The sequence below is a fragment of the Leptidea sinapis genome, chromosome Z (genome assembly GCF_905404315.1).
Source record: "Leptidea sinapis chromosome Z, ilLepSina1.1, whole genome shotgun sequence".
In the NCBI taxonomy this organism is placed as follows: Eukaryota; Metazoa; Arthropoda; class Insecta; order Lepidoptera; family Pieridae; genus Leptidea; species Leptidea sinapis.
This window is the reverse complement of record NC_066312.1, coordinates 12841503-12855844: the sequence shown is the minus strand read 5'-3', so window position 1 is coordinate 12855844 and position 14342 is coordinate 12841503. Positions and strand designations below refer to the sequence as shown.

At 33.3% G+C, this 14342-nt stretch overlaps 1 protein-coding gene across 2 annotated transcripts in view; it reads right to left on the bottom strand.

Annotated features, from left to right (window-relative positions):
* Positions 1 to 809: 809 nt before the first annotated feature.
* LOC126979040 (peptide transporter family 1-like) overlaps positions 810 to 14342 on the bottom strand; it is a 40436-nt gene continuing 26903 nt past the window's right edge. For both annotated transcript variants that reach the window (XM_050828215.1, XM_050828216.1), the window contains exons 6-13: positions 8120 to 8202; positions 7448 to 7612; positions 6398 to 6523; positions 5046 to 5168; positions 4267 to 4607; positions 2119 to 2338; positions 1812 to 2048; positions 810 to 1012 (exon numbers count right to left, since the gene is read on the bottom strand). In XM_050828215.1, coding sequence (XP_050684172.1) covers positions 842 to 1012; positions 1812 to 2048; positions 2119 to 2338; positions 4267 to 4607; positions 5046 to 5168; positions 6398 to 6523; positions 7448 to 7612; positions 8120 to 8202 — 1466 coding nt within the window. In that variant the 3' untranslated portion in view covers positions 810 to 841. The remainder of the gene's footprint in view (positions 1013 to 1811; positions 2049 to 2118; positions 2339 to 4266; positions 4608 to 5045; positions 5169 to 6397; positions 6524 to 7447; positions 7613 to 8119; positions 8203 to 14342) is intronic.

The following is a 14342-nucleotide window of genomic DNA, read 5'->3' as shown; positions in this document are numbered from 1 at the left end:
ACCAACACTGCGTCTTCCGGTATGTGGCCATTCGAGGACTTTACTGCCCCAACGGCCATCTGTCCGTCGCACTATGTGCCCTGCCCACTGCCCCGTTAATAAAACGTTTATTAAAATCTAATCTTAATATTTAAATAAATAATCACAAGAAAGAACGATATACATTTTATCTCGAAATTGTTGAGTTCCCGAGGTAAAGGGGTATCTAATAATGCAATTGTGAAAGATGAAGTTACATATCGAGAGTTTGTACAAAACAAAACAGAACGCCGAGACCGCTACTCGGAACCAATATGTGTCGCGATAAATTCATCTCGTTTTACCGCGTGTGAGTTAATAATCTGCATAATCTAATCAATTTCTTGCAGTTCAGAATTGCTATGTATCATAATGTAATACAATTTTCTGTTTGTCAATTTACTATATCGTACTACTTTTGTATAAACGTATAAGTATATTTTATCGAGAACACTTATGTGTATTGTTGTTAAGTAAGTTTCCTGGTCAAATAAAGTCAGTCATATAAATTTTATTCAACTAGGCCTAAACTAAACGCTTTTGAATCGCTACAAATATTTCTTTTAAATTACTGAACTTACCAAATGTTCGTAAAAAGTAGAGAATAAAGAAAACTTTTAAGTAGAACATATAAGAAACTATGGCCACTCTTTTAATCAAATAGAGTATTTTGCAATGGATGTAATATACATAACAAATTAGTTTGTAAGGTGCTGCGTCCAATATATGAGTCGTGTTTAAGCATATAGGTAAGTCACCTCTTATAAATTGGATCGATAAAAAACCTGTAATTTTCATTAACAACTTTATTAAATACAATATGCTAATTATCTTTCGTAGGCTCGATTTTCCCTTTTTCAGGCAGTCTGATTTCTTCGATGGCCAATTCTTCTGTGCTTGATGATCTATTCACGTATTTGTATCTAAACGCCATCAAAGTGAATATTAACATATCAACCAACATCAGACCAGCAAACAAGAAAAATTCCTTCCACTGTAAAAGAAATGTATATTGTAGAATATATGATTATCGTAAAAAGTTTTAAAATTATTGGTGGAAAACTCGTAGAAATAATTCTTTTAAATGAACAAGTCATGTAAGGGATAGAAGTAACATCTTATATCAATACCGATCTATGTATATATATCTGTATCGATATCGATCTATTTCTCGATCTATCTACACGTTTACTCATATCCTGAAAATGTCAATTTCGCCTTATTATTGCAATACCACTACCAATTTGAAACAGTTTTGTTGTTATTGTAACATTTGTAAAAAGTCGTTAGGTCATAATTTACAAATATCAAACAAAATTTAGATATAGCAATAGCTTTTGATACAAAAATGCAATACTTAGGTAAGTCTGAAGAAGAAGGTTGGTGATTGTTTTTGAAATTAGAAACGACACGAAAAACGTTCACCCGCTGGGATGTGATACCGCGCGTTCATTGCTATGCATTCCGAAATCTTAAAAACCCGAAATTCTCAGTCTCCGTATCAACAACCCAATAACTTTATTAGATACAGTGCCCTTCCAACCGAAACACTTTTAGCATAGTTTAGTTGTACTTTTTATGCAATTGGAATCACTCTTTAAACGATCTATACAAAACCTCAACTTTTTATTATTGGTTCAGTCATTTTCTTAATAAAAAGTAATCGGAACAGTGTCCTCGTGGTTTGCTCTGAATATTAATTTAACCTTATATGGTTCATTAATATTTTATTAGTATATAAATACAGTCTGCTACAGTAGGTATAACCTAAGAAAATATGCAGAACTACAAACCTGAGCATCTAAGAAATTGCCTTCAACTACGAAAACTACTATGAGGTTACCAAAAGCGACCGTCAGCAGCCAAAATGATTGGAGAACAGATTTCATGGAGGCAGGTGCTTGAGTGAATGAAAATTCTAGGCCAGTAACTGAGAACATCACTTCACCCATAGTCATTATTACGTACTGAGGAACGAGCCATAAAATATGTATGCTATTTGGCGGAGTGATCATAACCACGTTTGCAACCTGCAATAAGACAATTTATTAGACACTGATTTACTTAGGTATTACAATGAAAATATATATAAGTAATTACATAATTGCCTACTGCATCCTCGTGTACATTAATCGTATAAACTGCACCAGTTTCAAATTTAAATTCAGGTATAACCACTTTGTCATCAATCATCACGTTAAATACGCCTTTGATTATAGATTTTTGCGTATTATCGTTACTTGGAAGTGTTAATCTTGTTTTGTTCTTTTTAGCATCGTAAATCTGTACTTGTACTATGTTTCTCACATTCGTCAAAAACCTGTAAATAAACTATAAATATTGATTCGGTCTAGTAATTTTAATCATAGAGTATAGTCATGATTTTTCATGTATTTCAGTATTGATAAGACATAAGCGATTGAAGTACGGTTAAAACACAACCTTTCTTTACTATACGAGCGTTATGAAAAATATATTAGAAGCAAATGTCAGTAACATTTTTCTTTTTGTTGCTTGTTCAATTTTAATTTTTACAGAGTGTAATGTTCAAGTTAAAATAGACCAAGGAATTTTAGTGGGTACTACAGAAGAAACCTTATTTGAAGGAAAAATATATTTTGCTTTTTATGGAGTACCATATGCAAGACCTCCATTAGGAAAACTACGATTTAAAAACCCAAAACCACCGTTGAAGTGGAACTATCCCTTTGATGGAACAACAGAATTTCATGGAGCATGCGCCCAATCACACATTGTACATAAACATGGACTGTATGGTGTAGAAGATTGTCTTCACCTTAATATTTACACGCCAGAATTGCCAAAACACACAAACACACGACCGATGAGAGCCGTTATATTGTGGATTCATGGCTATGCTTTCACATCAGGATTTAGTCACATTCATGGACCTGATTTTTTAATTGACAATGACATTATCGTTGTCACCTTGACGCATAGAATTGGTGTATTTGGTTTTATGAAACTAAATGAAACTGACAATCATACTAACATGGGCCTCAAAGATATAATAAGGGGCTTGAAGTGGATACATAGAAATATTGGGGCTTTTGGAGGCAATAACGATAATATAACAATTATGAGCAGTGGGTCAGCAGCAACATTTGTCTCTTTATTATTGACTACAAAATTTCGTAAGCTTTTCGCAAAAGTGATAATACAGAGCGGCTCAATGTTTGCTCCCTCATTGTTTCACAATGATCATCAGTTTGAAAAAAATAAATTAGAACAATACCTTAAACAAAATGGATTTAAAAATATTTCATCTACGCCATCGAGCGATTTGCTAACTTTATCTTCGAAAATATATAACAAAAATGATTTTATGAATACACAAAAGCCTTTAATACCATTTATGCCGATAAAAGAGACAAACGCAATGAATTCACTTCTACATCAAGATTCACCGGAATTCGTAAAGACATTTAAGAAGTTTAGCGAAATACCTATATTGATTGGTTTTAATAGCAGAGAAGGTATAACAGAAGTAGTGCCTTTCATTCACAATCCTGGATACCTTAAATTGTTAAAAGCATTTAAATATATAGTTCCATTCTTTGGTGGTTGTAGTTATAAATATGGAACTCAGGAATATTATGACATTGGTGAGGTAATTAAGAAAAGATATTTCAAGGACGATATTAACGAGCAATCATTTGACGAATTTCTTACTTATGTGTCAGATCTATATAAATTTCCTATTTACAAATTTATTCAAACATATCTTAATTTATCTGACAATCCAATGTACGTGTATAAGTTCAACTATGTTGGGAAATTTAATGTGGCAAAAGCAACTGCAATTGCGGGTGCAAATGTAAAAATAAAAGGCGCAGCACATGGTGATGAAATATGTTATGTCCTCAAATGTGACCCACTCTGGGAAAATTATGTAAAAGTTAAAAAAGATTTACATAATCCAGATAAGCTCTTTATCAAACAAATTGGAGAAATGTGGGCCAACTTCGCCAAATCCGGCAATCCCACGCCTTCTAATAAAAGTGACGTAACATGGCTTCCAATGACAAAATATGGTGATAATTTATTTATTTTTGGCAAAAACAACATTTTAAGTAACTCTAAGAAAGAGTTGAAAATGTATACTTTTTGGAATGATTTGTATGAAAAATATTATAAGCCGCATATATGTCATGGAACAGTTAAAGAGGAATTATAAATAAAAGTTGAAATATTATAATAAATTAATAAAAATTGGTCTTTAATTACCTTACACTAACGCCATCTATAGCCTTGTCATTATTGTCTGTGAAATTTAAAATGCTTCCGTTTGTTATAAAGAAGGAATTAGCGGTTTTCTCATTTACAAGAAAATTTCCATCAAACATTTGATTTGCACATTCTGTGTGTTCCTGCCCGCTAAGGGAGTATGGTAGGTCTATAAAGTTTTTAGTTTCTATATCTAATTTCTCATAAACACTCAATGGTCCTACTATAAATGTTTCTGTATCATTGAGACCAGTCGGAATGCTTAGGTTAAAATCACAATTGAATCCATTGTAAACTCTCAACTGACCCAAGCCTTCTGAAACTGGCGTACCGTATGTAGGCTGAAATAAAATTGATTGTCAGTGAGGGTAACAGAACAGATTGAACAAGTTTATTTCTCGGTTTATTTTATTCTATAGGTGAGGTCTGACATCTGACACTGACTGAGTAAACGTAAAACTATGAAATAAGGATTTGCTTTTAGATTTTTAGATCAAAATTAAAATGACTTTCTCTGCAAATTTATAAACATTGATAGGTATTAGTGGGGGTTTATGTCTGTTCACATGTGTATTTTATTTATTAAGTTAAATTTTGCTTGAATTATTGTAACCTTCGGAAAGTATGGGCACAAAAATTTTTCACGTCATCAAGTATTCCATTTGCCAGATAGATTATAACTTGGTGTTATATTTAAATTATTATTAGTACTTAAAATATATTACTATCTATTGAAAACTATGACGGCTAAATGATAGAAAAATTGATAAAATGCTTACCAAGAGATTGACTTCAACGATGCCTGATATGACAAATGAAAGAGCGGTCAACAAACCCCCCCAGATCATTTTATGCAAAGGTTTTCTCACTAACTTACACCAGTGCAAGAAAGGATAAATTGCCTGAAATTAGTAATGAGGGCTCATTATAAATATAATTGTACACATAAATAATTTGCGTCGTTCTTTCTGTTAAGTTGTGTTATAGAAACCATTTATTTACATATAAAATATTTTCACTTATCATCCAGAAATGAATGAAATAAAGGAGTAGTTCTAAACCAGAATCATAATAAAACTTCGTGAAGACCTAAAAGAAAGAATTGACTAGTTTAAGCAGATGTAGAATATTTTTAACTTTTCACTTACAGGTATGAAAGTAACATTAAAATACATTATTTACAATAATTTCGTATATATGTGAATACAAATTACATTTATACTGTTAGTTGTATGCACAAAAGAAGAAAAAATATATAGAATTAACAACTACAAAAAAAAATAAGATAAGTATATAACATACACTAGGGGATATTCTATACATTTTCATTAGATGTCTTATTCTAAGATATAGATTTTTGCGTCTGTACTTTTCTTATAAAAATAGGAAGAGCATTCCACAGTATTCGAAAAAAAGGTGGTTAGCTTCAGACCGCAGCTTGAGCTGATGCGAATCACTCAAATAAACAATCCTTTTCTTTAAATATTGGGGTGTTTTTGGGTCGAAAAGAATACAGTACAGAAGTGAAAGAATATGTCTTTTAAACTGGGCATAGTTTGAAAGAAAAAGAATCCTCCGATCCACTTGATCAATGACGTTCTATGTAACATATAGACAAATTACGTCGTTTAAAATCAAATCCGAAATATGGAACATGCCATAAATTACACCATAACAAGCTTCGACTTTTATTTTTATAGTCAATAAGCAGCAATATAAAATATTTACTCAGTTTAGGTAACGTATGTTGAATGTAGAACCTGATTCGGACAGTGAGAAAAGAGTGTTTACATTGTCTTTAAGCACAGTTTTTCCGTTCCGCTATCAGACTGCGAGTGATATGTCCTTATACTATATGAACTAGCCGTTCCAAATAAATTGAAACAATATTAATAAGTAGTCATAAACCATCTACGATAAATTTTGGATCGAATGGTGGTAGTTTCATGTTGATACGATCAGTGATTTAGGCGTGTTTGAGCCTCAATCAAAGACCATTTTCATTATATATATATCTTTTCTATATCTTATATATATATATATATATATATTTAAAGATATAGAACGTCATTGCACTTGATCATTATTTCGCTAAATAGGGCATAAAAACTACAAATTATAAATAACTTACAATTTCGAATATCGGAATGAAGACTAAGATTAACAATGGATTGAGGACTTGCATTTGATCAGCCTTTAACGTCCAACCACCAATACTCTGCTCCATTCTATCAGCTTGGAAAGTCCACCTTGAACCCTAAATAACACATTCATATTAAGGATTAATTATATAATTATTTTTAATTGAAAGTATTGATAATATCACGTAATGATATAAACAACACGAACAATTTACAAAGCGTTGGTTGACATTTATTAGTTCTAAGTTTGTTTTAAATCGGATACTGATTTCTGTATGCTATGGATGTTTGTAACACAACAACACACTTAAAAAATTTACATTTAGGTACCACTGGACTGATATTTTCATTACTTTGGACGGAATTTTTAGATGCGATTTACACCCAATTTAAGACGTTTACTTGTGAATTTACACTTGGACCATGGACCGATATTTTAATTATTTTGGCCTCGTGCCATAACCAGGATAACAAAAAGTTACTTTGTAATGTCATTTTTAGATGTGATTTAGACCCAATTTAAGACGTCCATTTTACTTGTAATTTTACACATGTATCATGGACTGATATTTTCATTATTATCGCCTCGTATTATTATTATTATTACTAAGATCATTATTATGTATAAAAAAATCGAATTTTAGAAATGAAATATCTTTTAGGCGCGTCGAGCGAATACTGACTTAGATTATTCTGTCACGCTCGGCTATGTAACGCTCTTTCGGCTCGAGGGATACATAATCGAGCTTGGCTCGTTCATTACATCGTACATTATGTTCATAATATAACGTAAATGGTTATGAATCATATATATAAAATACTCGTGTGGCGGTGTTTGTTACCAAACTCTTGTCTCTTTTTCTTGTCTTGTCTCTTGTTACCAAAATTTTGTGTGCATATCGGGTATGTCTGAGAATCAGCCAACATCTATTAATTTATATGGCAATACAACGTTTGCTGGGTCAGCTAGTATATAATATAAATACAGAAATATAAATAGCTGGAATTCGTATTAAACTAATAGATCTGATCGTGCTTACCTGTTGATCAAACAATGCCCAGAAGACAGGTAAAGGTATGAACAGCACTAATACTCGGAGCAATGACTTGATATCCTCAATAAGACTGACGTCATATTTATCATCAGCGTGGTCTAACCAATGTTTTCTCTTCTCTTTACTTTTACATGACTTTACCATGGCGTGCTGTATGATAAATTTGTTTATGAATTCATAATCTAAATAAAGAGTTTTATTTGAAGGATTTAAAACGCGTGTAATTGTAACTGTGTCTTTACATTAGATTTTGCGTAAAAGTTAAATTTTTTATTATTATTTTAGTTATCCCGACATTTCGTGACCTTTCCAGCGCCATTTGTTGCCTCGGAGGTGGTATTTGCTGTACACAGATGGTTTTTGGCAAAATTTACAAACTGTCTTTGTAAATTAGGTCCTCTTTTTGAGCTAAACTTTATGACAACTGTGACTAATACTATCTTGACACATTTCAACCGCAGTCCCCCTGAAAACGTGCTCTGGGTAGATCACGAAAAGTCCGGCTAAATAAAATATTGTTTTTTAAAAAGTTTTTTACTTACATGTGAAACACTCGCGTTAATCAAAGAAAATTCATAATCTAGTAATTATCGACGAAGATATATTATTAAACGAAGTTAAATTTTATATCATCTAAAAGTACTATTAATATCTTACCCCAATACAAGACGAGACTTTCCCCAGAATATTTCCTGATGGTTGCTTTACGATGTACATCCTTTTTCCGGCAACAAAGAATACTAAAAAAGTTTTAATCATTGACAATAGTATATTTCGATACAAGTGCGGATTAGGTAAATGAAAAACAGGTTCATACTTAGATAAATAATAGTTACAGATTGATAAATTTATAATTACGATTTGAACAGAAATAGTATTTATGCTGTAAAATAGTAATTTCATACAAAAATTATGTACAGGAACCTATTTCATTGAAAAAACTCCTTCTTGCATTTGGAGATTATTGGTGGAAAAGAAATGCACTAGTGCGAATAATTATAACTTTCCACGTGCTAAACATAATTTTAAAAGTCTACTTTTTAAGAAAACCAGTTTACCAGAGGCTACTTTGCACAGGATGCCGGCTAGATTACGGGTACCACAACGGCGCCTGTTTCGGTCCGAAAGGCGCCGTAGCTAGTGAAATTACTGGGCAAATGAGACTTAACAACTTATGTCTCAAGGTGACGAGCGCAGTTCTAGTGCCGCTCAGAATTTTTGGGTCTTTCAAGAATCCTTAGAGCAACCAATCACCATCAGCTGAACGTCCGGCTCGTCCCGTCCCTTATTTTCATAAAAAAAATTGTTTTTACCTATTCAATCGGTAATTTGATTGAAATGTTTTAGTGTTTTTCTCTCCCTAGTTATCTTACCAATTTATCTGTCTGGTTATTACGTGATCATGAGCTTCGGGTGGCATACTCTCATCTCTGATCTCTCTCATGATCTGATTCAGTTTTCAAATTCGTCAAATATCAAATACGTGACAGTCACGCGTGCTTTTTTCCCAAACATAAAGCGACCAAAATGCAAGTAGTTTGTGTTTCAAAAATTAATTCAAATTCATATTTTTGGGCAATACTCACGGGGACTGTAAAGTTAACATGAATAATATATATTAACCGTAAAGCCAAGCTAACGTAGCGATAAATAAATAACAATAATTTTAACAAAAAAGTTATTTTCAATTTAAGTTCATAATACACTGCCATCGTTCTATAAACATTTCATTACATTAAAACCGACTCCATTAAAATATTAAGATCTTAGTTATGTAAGTTAAATATAAAAAGTAAATTATTGTACTGTTGTATAGTTATAAATTTCATAAATCTCTTTTTTTTTAAAGTAGAAATGTATTTAATTCATTTAATATCATCATTTTTGTTTAACTCTTCATTTCTTTAATTTTGTTATGTTTAATTGTTCAACTTTGTTATTCTTTTCGCACTATTGTAAATGTTGTATACACCTGTAAAGACATATTGTACTATCCCTTGTGTACTTGCTAAAATTTTAATTGTATAATGATGTGTTGTTGGTGTAACTATCTAAATAAATAAATAAAAATTGCGCTGTGTGATACTCGCCTTATACGAAGAAAATGAAATGCAGGTACTATATATTCTTGCATCATCAATTGAACATTTATTTATTACCAAGATGTCAACAAGGAGGAAAGTACTAGGACAACGATAACAATCAGTGACCTCATTCAGTGAAGGTCGCGACCATTTTATGTAGTAGTAGTTCAATACTTCAAAGGACAATCTTGCACAAGTATTTGTATCCTCAAGTACCTACTTGTTATAATTAATAAAGTATTGCTTGTTTGCATTCCAGTGAAAATCATTTAGTAGTAATTATTAAACAATGAACTAGTAAAATTATATTTCATTACAAAGTTTTTGCAAATAATTAATTCTATGTGTTGAGATATGCACGATGGTGCATGATAAAGAATATCTTATGTTCGATGTATGCCGAATGTTGAATTAAAATAATAAAAGGTTATGTTAGGCCTTGTTCGCTGATGACCTTCTCTATTAGATGGATGAACTTTGTATCGACACTCAAGGTTAGTGATAATGATTCGAGGCGACAGCGAAAGTACAATCTCGTAATATATACAGAAAGCTCTTAATATCATATTATCCAGATGGTGCCAAGACAATGAAGTGGTAGTTAGTGCTGAACAGACAGTCCTGCTGCCTTTTACTAGGAAGCGAAGGTTGGATTGTCTTATATCCCCCCGAATACTGTGTTCCGCCCAGGTAATATGCCTGGGGCTAACAATAGACCAGAAACTTACCTGGAATAGCCAATTGGACTAAAAGGCGAAATTTTTCTTAAGTAGTTGTATGTATCTGGTCGGCTAAAAATGGGGCATTAAGCGCAACATGGCTCTTTGGCTATACCATTGTAAGACCACTCATATTATGGCTCTGTAGTTAGGTGCAGAAAAATTGGCCGAAAGACGCAAAAGGAGGCGAGGGCCAGCATGCATAGAATATTTACTCATACGCGGACGAACGGGCTCTCAAACTCGCTGCGCCTATTTGAACAATCCTTATTGAGAAGTCCTGTACATGGTGAGTGACGTTATGTTGCCGAAATTAGACTTCATCAGCAACTTTAGTATTGATTCCTCTCAAGAGACTGGTTAAATAGCAGATTAACTTTAAGAAAATCAATGGCTGTGGAATCTATGGAGATCCATCCTGAATAAAGGTATTTACATCCACACAAATAGTCAGACGGCTGTGTCCGCTATAGACTCAAACAGAACACTCCTATGACTTTAGACACTGTCGGACTAAACTGAATACTATGGGAGAAATAAACAAAGTTACTCATGGGTTCCAGGACATACAGGGAACGAAGGCATTGAATCCGCTAATGAATTGTTGCCAAAAGCTCTCAATTTAGCCCTGAACCAAGGTGTGGTGTGGTGGTCCAAGGAGTCTTGTTTAATTAACCCTTGATACATCATGTTAACCCATTCCAAAACACTTATCAAAAAAAGACTGCGCATGATGCATTACGCGCTAAGTAGGGACAACACATATCCAACCAGGACTCTAACAGGGCATTGCAGATTAAACAAAAACCTCCTTATCCTAGGCCTCAGAGATTGCAGAGCGTGGAGATACTTTTATGCGGAAACGTAGCTCTTTACCTATCTAGTATCTCTTCGAGAAGTCGAATTATTCAAAGACTTAAGATATGTCATCTCACTGCAAAAGATATAATAAGATCCAAGAAAATAATCAATCTTAGAAGCGATCTATAGTTAACAGTAGTTATCACAATAGATCACATTTGGTCGCAGTGAAACAGGGCTGCACTGAACTGTACATTACAGAAAATAACCCTAGGGCTTGTCCACATACAAGAAAAACGGCGAACGAACTTTAGATAAAGGTCTTCCTCGCCCCGCGTTATACTCTTTCTCTTTAGTTCTATATCAATATATTAAGTACAATTTTAGTTACAGTACAAATACCATAAAAAACCTTAACACTTTTGCTTACAAATGACGCCTGAGTTAACCATGAGTATTAATAATTGGTTCAGCCATTTCAGAGATTAGGCGATGCCCGAGCAAAGCGAACAACTGAGGTATGATGACAATCCTCAGAACAGAATGATAATCGATTCTTCTAAAAAGTAAAAACTATGACAGGTGAGGTTAGAAGTTGCGGAAGCGTGTGATATGTTTGACGACACCCATGACAGTTAAATCAAAAAAAGAGTGTGTGTACTTATGTATGCACGCAAGAAGTCATACTTCTTTGGCCTAACAAAGCAAAAATCCTTAAAATTATTTATTCCTCGTGCTATTCTACGTTTGTAGAAAGAACAATATTGTAAAAATCTTGCAACGATTGCTTTGACAATTAATTATTAAGTAACGAATACGGCTGCACTGGCTTGAACCCTTGCCTATCCTAATAATGAACAAAGAAACCAAAAAAATAACGAATGTCGCAAACCCCAGAAAATTTTTAGGAACCAACTTCACCCTGTTACTTTTATGTTACAGTGATGCGCGCGCAACTTAAAATTTCTCACTCATTTTTTTTCATAACGCGCCTAAAGAAGTATAACTTCAATTACAAAGTCGTTCGCATGTTTTGTGATAAGAAAATAAGTCTGTGGGTTTTTAGTTTGGTTTTTGATCAGGTTTATACTCATTTCATTTACAGTAAGCTAAGTGAGTAACAATTCCGATTTGTAGATTAACTACGTTTTTGAGTATTCTTAATACCAGCTCGAGTTGGTATTAAAATCATAATCAAAATATGTTTTTACATTGTTGATTTTGCACGTTTTGGGTAAAGTGTATAGGGAAAAGAGGACGAGTTTCCCGCTTCATCCTTAGTATTTTCTTGACACGTATGCTTCTCAGAATTGTTGTTCTGTATAAACGTAAAACCAACGAAGCTTCGTGGACAGATCGTTCGAAAAAGTTATGTATAAAGTAAAAGAGGATAAAAAATCTAATGGTGCATCATAGAATCATGCATTTAGAAGAAAATATTGATTCACAGCCTATTTAAATATAAAGATGCCAGCTATAGCAGTAACAGTGATATACTTTGTTTTTTTTTATGAAAATAAGGGACGAGACGAGCCGGACGTCCAGCTTATGCTCTAACTTTACAAGAATCAAACGCTTCTGTATGTTCTTCTTGTTTGAGAAATCGTCTCATTGAAGATAAATCACTTACAAGAAATTAGTTTTATTGTTATGTTGTTTCATTGGTATTGGCTTAGATTAATAATTGGTCTCCGCTGCGCTTCAACTAGATACCGCAGGCGTTTTCGAAAATTGCGGCAACTAATACTACGTTGGGCGTACTCGAGCCACCCTCAAAGAAGGTGTGACATTGACGTGCCACTTGTTCTGTTAAACTTTGCGAATAATTGAAACTAAAATGCCGCGTTACGTAGTAAAACTTTGTAAAAATAATACTACAAAAAATAAGAAAGACACATATCGTCATTAAGTGTTTTGTATTTTATTAATATCAATCTATCTTATATATATAAAAGAGAATGTATGTTTGTATGTTCCCTAATAACTCCTAAATTATTCGACCGATCTCAATGAAATCTTTTGTAATAGATTCGTTGAAGCTCACAATAACACGAAGCGTATGTTACAAAATTAGAATGATGCCATTGAGTGTCAAGATGCCACGCACACAAGATTCTTATAGTTGCCGTAATAAAAAAAGCTATTGTTCTTAGGTAGTGCGGTATCTAGTTGGAGCGCAGCGCTCCCAATCTCTAATCTAAGGCTTCTGCATGTGGACCCAAAGTTTGCAATAGTTTTAATGTACCAAGTAATAAGAACTGTTAAATCGCTTGAGAAATATTATTAGTAAAGAGTCCCCTGTGGTTTACTTTAAATAATTAGGTCAACAAAATTCAGCCTCTGTTATTTTCCTAGCTATGAAATTCTGTTCATGCAATAATATTGTCATTGTAATAAGATGGAATGGGAGAATCATTTTGAAAATAGAACAGATCCGGGGGCATATAAGCCGTACTAAGTGTAAGAAAGAAGAAGAAGAAAAGAAGACGTAGTGGAAAGTAAAATAGGAAGAACAAGAAAGAAGAGACTTAGTGACCGGTGCGGTGAGGTACCGCCACCGACTAGAGGAGAGAGAGAGGAACAGCGGCAGACCGGCGAAGTGCATGTTCAGAAAAGTGAAGGCAAATAAAACTCGTGCCTATTAGTGGAGTATTATTTCCAATCCCTGACCCAATCTCGTATCAATCTTAATAATAGATAGACTTCTCGAATTAAAAAAAAAAGTGTGACACGTTTCGACAGCCGATAACATTCGATATTTCTTTCCTACTAATGCTGTAGGTACACGTTACTTTTATCGTTACAATGTATCCATGGTTTTTTGAATCACGAGTTAAAACCATTCGCTAATGATAAGTATAAGAAGCATAATGTCGTAGTACTGAGTAGTCAAATAGTCGAAGTTTATAGTATTTTGGAACAAAAAAACCATGCTATAATTTTGACGCCAAGCAATAGTGACACTACGCAATAGCAATTAATGTGCACTAAAATAATTAGAACGTATTTTTAACGAGCTTTCTACCGGCACAGGCTTTGCTATTTTACGCTGCTGCAAACTGTCAAGATTATCGTCAAAGACTTGAATGGCACACGGGTAGCTAAAGATATCATACCAATTTTGTAATTAATTTATTATTTACACTTTAAATTCCATAAGCGTGGTAGGATTTCGACTATTAGAACTATAGAAATCGCAGTTATCACTGCTAGCCTAGCATAGTGCAATTCAACATGCAATGTAAGCTCAAAATAAATAGGTTCCCCTGAAAAAAA